The sequence below is a fragment of the Coenobita brevimanus genome, chromosome 38 (assembly GCF_032717465.1).
Source record: "Coenobita brevimanus isolate Jiangsu-jjx chromosome 38, ASM3271746v2, whole genome shotgun sequence".
NCBI classification, from domain to species: domain Eukaryota; kingdom Metazoa; phylum Arthropoda; class Malacostraca; order Decapoda; family Coenobitidae; genus Coenobita; species Coenobita brevimanus.
Genome location: NC_136991.1, coordinates 38,580,218 through 38,590,328, shown reverse-complemented (window position 1 = coordinate 38,590,328; position 10,111 = coordinate 38,580,218). Strand labels below are relative to the sequence as shown.

At 42.7% G+C, this 10,111-nt stretch overlaps 1 protein-coding gene across 1 annotated transcript in view; it reads right to left on the bottom strand.

Annotated features, from left to right (window-relative positions):
- The window catches only part of LOC145396564 (protein amalgam-like), a 97,742-nt gene that overhangs the window by 36,934 nt on the left and 50,697 nt on the right, over positions 1-10,111 (bottom strand). Inside the window, exon 4 of the mRNA XM_080269939.1 lies at positions 5,659-5,811. Within this exon, the coding sequence (XP_080126065.1) occupies positions 5,659-5,811 (153 nt within the window). The remainder of the gene's footprint in view (positions 1-5,658; positions 5,812-10,111) is intronic.

Here is a 10,111-nt window from a genome sequence, read left to right as displayed (position 1 = left end):
GTGGGGTGGGTTGTATCTTTCAATAATATTATCTCACAATCCACTACACCACGTTTATATAATGTTCTTCGCTATGGTCACTTAGGTTTACATTGTTTTCATCCTTTCTTTTCATCTTGTACTTAAGGAAACTTCCACTCTTCGAGTCAGTGACTTAATACTGATCAGTACAGCTAGACACACACCCAGGCTATTAGTCTTGGTATCCGTATATACGGACTGACACGAGCAAAATATTCACAGACAATCCCGTATCAGCATAGCGTCCTACCTCCATATTTCTCATTCCTCAATGAGTGTCAGAGGGTGTCCTCCCTTCCCATGCTCACATATTTTGTGATATGTATTGCTATCCATGAATCATGTCATATAACACTTCAGTCCCCAAAGCCTGCAAGGAAGTGTTAGCGAGTTTTTGCTTATAGCTCTACCTACGGTATGCCACATATAAACTTGAGACAGATTGTTGTGAAGCGTTGTAGTGCCTTCTTCCATCTCGTTCTCTTTTGTCGTGAGTTTCAAATTGCTTCCTCAGAAAAAAAAAGAAGTAACACCTTCCATCTACTTCGTACATTCATGCATGGCAATAACTCTGCTGTTTCAGCTAATAACTAGTGACATCATTCATTAATGTTGTTGGCATTATTATTGCAAGATTGTTGGATGTACAAATTGAACTTCTACACCTCTGCTACACATGGATGTTGTCCCTGGTTTAAATAATGGCATACTGTACATTCTGCACGCTGCATATTCACAAACATCATTATATAGCATTCTTTCAGTCTCTTGAATATCTGACTGGCGTGACAGTAATGAGAGTGTGGAGGCTAAGGCCTGGGTTAAGATAATAAAAAATACGATCTTTTCACTGTCCCAACCACTATTTGTAGGAAAAACAAGAATGAGAGAATACAGAATATTCCTATGTCTCTTGCTTTTCCTACCGCAACGTATCAAAGTTTTATTAGTGAATCTGAACCCTGGCTTCATTGCTTTGTTCCAGCTTAGGTGCAAGTCATTTTTCGTGTTCTAACTACAGTATTAATTCATAGTTATGAATGGGAACTGATCGTAAATGTGTTTGTAAATTTCAACTCTTGCTTTCTTGCTTGCCAATTGCCTTTGGGAATAAGACTCTTTCAGCACAATTCTGCAAGGTAGAACCCGAAAATTCCCGGAATAGATCGATTGCGTGGGAAAAAGAAATGGTTCCCGTTGCGCCGGTAGGCGCCACTAGCTTTCAGTCGAGTGAATCATCCTATCAAATGACTTCGCACTGAGAGGGTCGAGTCCGTATTTCTGGTGTTTTTTCTTTGTTGATGCATGTGACTTTTCTATTTTCGTCATCACACCACTATGGCAGATTTGAATGAGCAATGAGTGTGCATTTTTTCTTTCCTCCGGAAAACTGCGGCTGAGGCAGTAACAATGCATTACCAAGCTTTCCAGGAGCAAACTATGAAAAAAAAAAAAAAAAAAAAAAAAGTCTACCAATGGTACGCGTATTATAAGAAGGCAACATGTCAGTCCAAGACTCTCCACGTCTTGGTCGTTCTTCGACCTCTGGAACAGATGCGAGCATCGAGAAAATTCGACAGGCAATCTTGGAACATCGTCGTGGCACTATTGACGAACTACAAAGTGGAGGCCACAGACGTTTCTTGCTTAGACATCTACGAGAGAACATCAGGCCGAGCGTCCAGAGAAGTGTCGCACCCAGAAATAGTTCGTGCATCACGACAACGCCCCATCACTCACCGCGTTGTCAAGTTAAGCATTCTTTCGCCAAAAACAACATCGTTGTCGCTCCGCACCTCCCGTGCTCGCCAGATCTGGCTCCATGTGATTTTTCTTATTCCCCATGATTGTGTTAGAGCTCACAGGCAGAAGATATGACAGCACAGAAGAAATACAGGGAAATAAAAAAAAAAAAAAAAAGGAGTCTCTGGACAGGGTGACATAAGACATCTACAGAAAGTGTTTCCAGGAATGGGAAGAGTGCTGGGACAGGTGTATAATGTCCAAAGGGGAATACTCTGAAGGGAACTACAATAGATTTGCTGTAAGTTTTGTAATAAAATTTTTGTTATCAGTTCCTGGAGTATTTCGTTCTGCTCTCGTATACATTTTGTTCTTGCTTCAAAACAGATCATAAGTGCCATCACAATCAAAAGTTGGCCTCACTTTCCTACCAACTGTGGCGATGGAAGGTGTCACATTTTTTCTTCCGAGATAGCAATATGAAACCCACAACAAAGAGTACGAGAAGGAAGGAGGCATTGTGAGGCACACAGTTATAATGCAGGAAGGAGGGAAGGAGTCAATATGAAGCACAAAGTAAAAAAAATATGAAAAGGAGGGTTACTCTTTGTCGTTCGAGGAAGAATGAGATGTATTGAAGTCAAGATACAAAGCCGATAGGGAATTTTCGTCGAACTTTTCCTCGTGATTGTTCTCAAAGGAACTGGGTGTCAGTTTGGTGAAAAATCATCCCTGGCTTGCTTGCTTGCATTCTTGCTTTCTGACAACCTCTGTGTGCGAAACTGTCCTAACTCCAGCAGTGCACTCAGCTCCAGTAACCATAAAAACTGTGTGTAATGCGCCTCCACAAGGTTATGCTGGCGAGACTAAAGCCACACCGCCGTATCACACAGACGGATGATGGTCCTTACGTAGATCCACTCTCCTACTCTCAGCTCGGCATACATACTTTGCCAATTTAGAGGAAGAGGTAGTATGTCTTTAAGCACTCTCCTCGAAGTTCAGTCTCCAAGGATTTTTGAGAAATGACTGTCCATATCCATTTCTGATGCACTTGTATTTTGTCGTCATATTTGGACAAGCCCCAGGCGATTTTATTTACCTATGGGAAAGCCTCCAGCACCACTTCTGCAACGACCTGAGTAATTTAAGCACCATTTTGAGGTCGGTCTATATATCTATCTATAGCCAAACGCCTTAATCCCGTAAGAGGTAGCCACAAACAAATCGCCTCCACGTCGCCGTGTTCCCTGCCATTACGCAGCCCTCCTCCCAATTCACATCCCTCTCTCATATACCTCTCCATGCCATCCCTCCATTTCATCCGCGCCTTGCAGTTCCCCTTCGTCTTCACTGAACAATACAGTATCATCTGAAAACAGCAAAACAGGAACTTTCCAAACACTGCCCTCTCTCATTAGAGCCGCTCCAGCATCCACTGCCCTACCTTGCATCTCTTTTATAACTCCATCCATATACAGGTTGAACAATCATGGAGACATGACACATCCCTGTTTCAATCCAACATTCAGACAAAAATTCTCTCAGCTCACCATCCACACACACACTGCATCCCTAGCGCCCTCATACATACTCTTCACGGCATTCAACAGAGTCCCATTTACTCCATGTATTCTTAACATTTTCCACATTCCGCGTCTATCCACTCTGTCATATGTTTTCTCCAAATCCATGAAGGCCGCACAGAACTTCTTTCCCTTCTCTAGAAACTTCTCCACTAAACACCTTAGGATGACTGTCTGATCTACACAACCTTTTCCCATCCAAAAACACCCTGGTTCTTCTCCAAAAAAATCCTCTGTTATTTCTCTAACTCTGTCAAAAAGTATCCTACCATATACTTTTCTTGTTACACTAAGAACCTGCATTCCCATATGATTACCACACACTTCTTTTCCCTCGTTTCCTTTGTACAGGGGAATAATTATACCATTTTGAGGTAGAGGCCTTGAAGAGATGCCTTAAGTAATTAATTTTTCATGCATACTACTGTAACCCTAATAACAAAAACCTGAATAATTCACCATACTCACGACAAGTAAGACGTATTGGGTCCTCTGATGTATGTAAAGTAATTTCGTCAATACTTTTAAGCCATGTACGTCTACTGCAGTTAGTGCTTCTGCTATCATCTAAAAATTTCTCTGGCGTCAAGAACACTAGCAACATATTTCTGTTACACTCTTTGTTTTTGCAAAATTCTGTAGAAGAGTAGGATGGCAAGAGTCTGTGACGGTATTTAGAATGGCTTAAGCATTCATAGTCTCAAGGAATGCTGTGTGGCAGAGTCATACTGATTTTCTGTCTAGTTCCATGGTAAGAAGGATAGAATGTGGCTTTTTAGCATTGCTAAAATTTTAGTGACAATTCAAGATTGAGACTAGCCGTGCTATAAATCATCGTAAGGCATTCTCTAGTTTAAGGCCGAGCAATGTGTCATGAAGAGATGCCTAAGACTAGGTATCTCGCTCGGACTTATCCGACGAGGTATTGTGTTTGGTCAAGTTTGTTTGTTTGTTTGTTAGCAACATTACAGAAGAACGGCTAAATAAAATTACATGAAACTTTTATGTGGGCACAGGTCCCCAAAGAAAGTTATTAAATTTTGGAGATAATCGAGTGACCTTGAAATGTCAGAATCAAGGTCATGGATTTTCAGAGGGCCATAACTTGGAAACGGTTGAAGATAGAGATATTTACTGTTATGAACATACAGGAACTCGTAATATGGGCTTTCATTTCGCACCAAGACCTTTGACCTTGAATGGCCTTGAAAGGTCAAACTCAAGGTCACGGATATTCAGGGAGCTATAACTCGAAACTGGTTGAAGATATAGATATTTATTATTATCCACGTATGGGATTTACTAATCCCATATGGATTTTTAATTGGTACCTTGACCTCTGACCATAAGTAACCTTGAAAGATCAAACTCAAGGTCACGGATATTCAGGGGGATATAACTCGAAACTCGTTGAAGATAGATATATTTACTATTACCAAGATATAGGAAGTCTCATAAGGGCTTTCATTTGGTTGCATGACCTTTGACCTTGAGAGACCTTGAAAGGTCAAATGCAAGATCAGGGATTATCTGAGGGCGTAACTTGAAAATATTTGCGCCATTACCATAGACTTTAATTGTGCACTGACACTGAATGGCAGAAACGAGTCAGTATTTAACAGCAATTAAGTAACTGCTGTCGGGCGAAGTTTGTTGCGCCTGGCACCACTTGTTTAATCAATTTAGTTGCCCTAGGGCAAGAATGACACACTCTGTGTACTTAGTATAAGAATAAGAAAATAACTTTCTATCGTCAAGCAGAGCAAGGTGGGAATGAGATGTTTCAGAGCAAGAATGAGAGAATATGGTTCTTGTTACCATCAGTATAAGTAATTCGCTGGTATGAAGACAAGAAAGAAAATGTAGCTATGCATAGAATCCGAGTAAATAAATTTCTAGTGGGTGTGCTGGATAGGCACAGATGATCAGGAAAATAATAGTTCAGTTTCAAGACAGTGATGATAATGTGGTTACACTCGGAATCAATAACTATAATTATTTATTATCGAGGCAGGGACGAGGGTGCCAATTCATAAAATCAGTATACTCAAGTCCCTAGTATGAGGTACAGCAGTGAGAGTTACAGGACAGTATTTTTGTCACATTAGGAGGTTTCAAACACCTCTTTATTTTTTTTTTTTTTGCCTGTTTTATCCTAGTGTTATTTTACGTACCTCTTCTTTCCTTTTAACAGTGACATGGTATAAAAAAGACTAAAATATTGATATGCCATAAGCAGAAATAAACTGATAAGGAAGAGGTGGTAGAAATCCTGCCAGATCAACAAGAATACGGGCCAGTGAGTTACCTAGGATCTGACTGGATAGCCTGATGGGCCTGTAGTCCTCCCGTATCCACCTGATGGTCGGCGTGGGGGTGCCGTGGGCACGACACGTCAGGTTGGTCGACTCTCCACTCCTCACTCGCACCTCCTCGTCACCACCGTCCAACACAGGTGGTTCTGGGGGAGAGGGATGGAGGAGAGGAGGTAGATCAGTACAGGTGGTTCTGGGGGTGAGGAAGTAGAATAGTGCAGGTGGCTCTAGGGGAGAAGGGTATGGCATATGAGGTCGATTAATACTGGGGGTTCTGGGGGAGAGAAAGTAGATTAGCACAGGTGGTTCTGGGAGAGAGGAGATAAATTAGTACAGGTGGTTCTGGGGGAGAGAAGGTGGATTAGCACAGGTGGTTCTGGGAAAGAGGAGGTAAATTAGTACAGGTGGTTCTGGGGGAGAAGGTGGATTAGCACAGGTGGTTCTGGGATAGAAGAGGTAAATTAGTACAGGTGGTTCTGGGGGAGAGAAGGTGGATTAGCACAGGTGGTTCTGGGAGAGAGGAGGTAAATTAGTACAGGTGGTTCTGGGGGAGAGGAGGTAAAGTAGTACAGCTGGTTCTGAGGGAAGGGAGGTATGTTAGTACAGGTGGTTTAGGAAGAGATGTGGTAACTTAGTGCATGTGGTTCTAGGGGAGAAGAGGAAAATTTGTACAGGTATTTCTCGGTAAGAGGAGGTAAATTTGTACAGGTGGTTCTGGGGAACTGGGGGTAGGGCTGAGGAAGTCAATTAGTACAGGTGGCTTTCCCGGAGAGGAGTAGAACAGGGGAGGTTTATTAGACCAAGTGGTTCTGGGAGAAGAGATAAATTAGTACAAGTGAGGGGGAAGAGAGATACAGGAGGTAGATTAGTACAGGTGGTTCTGGGGGAGAGGAAGTAGATTAATACAGGTGGTTCTGGGGGAGAGAAGTAGGGCAGAGGAGGAAGGTTAGTACAGATGATTCTTGGGGAGAGCAGGTAGATTAGTACAGGTGTTTCTAGAGGAAGAGTCAGATCAGTGTAGGTTGTTCTGGGGGAGAGGGGTGAGGGAGATTAGGTGGATTAGTAGTGTTATTTTGGAGGGACGGGGGTTGGGCAGAGGAAGTAGTTTATTACAGCAATTAAGTACAACGTTGATAGCATAAATATAACGGTAGTAGTATGAGTACGGACAATGAGTTTGATGGAGGTAGAAGACGTTCAGCGGAGGTAGGGTCACTGAAAATTCATTGGAAGTAAGGTGAATGTGGAGCTGCAGTACACTGGAGGGAAGATACCACAGGGGTTGAGAATAATGGAAGATGGATGTACACGGTGGAGGCAAATGAGGTATGGAGGTGGATTGCTCTGTAGACGGGATGGACAGGTTAATTTGGCTCCTTCCCCGCTTCTCACTCATGCCTTCTCGTCACCCACGTCCGACGCAGGGTGTTGTGGGGAGGGTAGGGGGTAGAGTAGTTGGGTGGAACAAAAAGGGAGAGAAGAGGAAGTTGATTAGTACAGATGCTGAAAACATTATAGATAAGGTGAATGCACTAGCGCTAGGCTGGATACAACTGAGCTAGGACGTTGATTGTTTACATTTTAAAAAATCATGGCAGTGCAACAACAGAGGTAATTGACGGGACGTGCACGAGCATGAGAGAGAGAGAGAGAGAGAGAGAGAGCATGGAGACTGGATTGGTACGAAGTTCGAGTACGTATTCAGTCATCGCTTTTCACTCTTGTCTCTTCGTTACTTTCGCCCAACAGCGTACAGGCGGTTCTGGGGATGGGATGGGCGGGGGGAGATAGATTAGTTAACACTCTTATGTTGTTATGACACTCTTAACTGAAGAAAATCGTCTGGCGTTTGCAGTGTTACCATACTAGAGATGTTGCGACCATGAGGGGTTTGTCGATACTCACAGCCAAAAACTATGGTCTGTCGTTAAATGGCAGATAATACAAGAGCTGTCCCGACCCGACTGTTGGAGGGTTGTTGATGGCAGTATACTCGGGATTCTATGACTCACTCTTAGCTGGAAAAAGACTGCCCGACCTTATCTGGAATAGAATGATAGACTTGTTCTGATCATGAGAGGGTTAAGAATGGAAGATGAATGAAGTACGATAAGTAGGGAGGATGGGTGAACGTAGGATTTTTTGTTGTTTAGTCTGTTTCCGATTCTGAGTAGAGACTAGGCAACCATTTCCCTTATGCTGTGAAGTCTTTCACACTCGCATCACATTGCACCACACTCTCTGAAGTCTTTTATACTGCATCACATGGCACCACACATCTCTGAAGTCTTTTATACTGCATCACATGGCACCACATACCTCTGAAGTCTTTCATCCGCGCATCATATGGCACCACACACCTCTGAAGTCTTTCATACGCGCATCATATGGCACCACACACCTCTGAAGTCTTTCATACGCGCAACATATGGCACCACACACTCTGAAGTCTTTCATCCGCGCATCATATGGCACCACACACTTCTGAAGTCTTTCATACGCGCATCATATGGCACCACACACCTCTGAAGTCTTTCATACGCGCAACATATGGCACCACACACCTCTCCATGTCATTTCTTGAGCGATACCACTTGTCTCCCATGCCGTCTGAGGGAGGGGGAGAGATAACAGAAAATGTACTCGTAGATACAGTTGGAGTAAAGTAGTAACAGGAAGTGGTGCCAATGCACAGTAAACCCGTCCGCGGCAGTCACTTTAGTGCTGACGTATAACACAACAGGATATCTAGTCAGAGATGTCACACATCAGATTTGGAGTAAATCGGGTGAAAACTAACAATTTTATGCCCATTTGAAATTTTAGGCCCGACCCACCTAACATTGACCCCCCCTACAACAAACTGGGGAGTAACCCCCCTGATGTAATGAGGCATGACATAGGATGCAGATTTGAAAGATGCACCTTTAGTTTCTGGTTTCATGTCGATATGACGAATTTGAAAGGAGTTAATGCGAAAAAGCAATTTCTCACCCTTTTTTTTTTTTTTTTAACAATTCTTGTGCCTACAGCCTTGGCCTTGGCCCAGTCTGGCCCAAAATTTAATCAGGTGATTAGAATGTCATAGCCCATCATCCCTGTAATTTTAGCAAAAATCGCACAAGTAGTTTTCGCTTAAAGTTGTTAACAGACAGACAAACAAACAAACAAACAGACTGACAGACCGAATGAAAACGATGCTCGATCTCGAGCCCCGTCGGGGGGAAGGGGGGACGGGTAATTCAGTACAACGAAGGTAGGGCAAGTATAGGGAGGTAGTTTTTCTAAGGAAGTTGAGTACGGTGTAGGTTGAATAAGTTGAGAAATGTTGGAGGTGAAATAAGATAGAGGTCGAGTCAGCTGAGGTGCAATGAGATCAGAAGATGAGGACAATGGAGATGTAACGAGTTCTGAGGCTGAGTGCAGTGGAGGAGGAATAAGTAAAGAAGTTGAGTACAAGGAAGGTGGAATGTGTGTTGAAATTGAGTGCAGTGGAGGGGGAATTAGTATGAAAGTTGAGTACAGTGAAGTTGGAATGAATTCAGAGGATGAGTGGAGTGGAAGTGGAATGAGTTCAGAGGCTGAGTGGAGTGGAAGTGGGATGAGTTCAGAGGCTGAGTGGAGTGGAAGTGGAATGAGTTCAGAGGCTGAGTGGAGTGGAAGTGGAATGAGTTCAGAGGCTTAGTGCAGTGGATGTGGAATAAGTTCAGAGGCTGAGTGTAGTGGGGTTGGAATGAGTTCAAAAGGTGATTGCAATGGAGGTGGTAGAGTGCAGTGAATGTTTGAATGCCTGGGAGGAAGGAAGAGTACAGAGGTCAAGTACAGTGAAAGGGGCAGGGGTGAGAAGATAAGTGCATAAGCTGAACGTAATAGAGGTTGGAAGAGTACAAAGGTTACTAAGTTCGAGGGATAAAAGTAGAAGAAGTAAATTTAAAATTACTGGAAACTTACGTACAGTACAAGGACAATATTCAGGAACAAAGATGTTCATTTAAAAGGGAGATGAATAAGGTAAAAGGTAAGGTTACTAGGATAAATGGAAAGAAAAGGGGGGATGAAGAAAAGATCAGTTACGACGTGGATGGCGAAGAAAAGCAAGGATGAATAAGAAGAAAAGTAATTAGTTCATTGAAGAAATGGGAAAACAGAGAGAATAAAAACAAGAGACGATCTGTACAAAGGAATGACAGAGAGAAAAGTGAATATGGAAACTTTTTGAAAAGCTCCGTACAAAAGTGAGATAGAGGATGAAAACAAGAGACAATCCGAGCAAAGGAAAGAAAGACAGAAAAAAGAACGTGAAAACAAGAGCTGATTCGTACAAAGGAGAGTTAGAAAGAGGACACTGAAAACAACAGAGACGGTCTATACAAAAGGAGAAATAGAGAGAAAAGAGAAAATGAAAACAGTAGACGATGAGAACGATTGAGTTCTAGAAAGAAAATA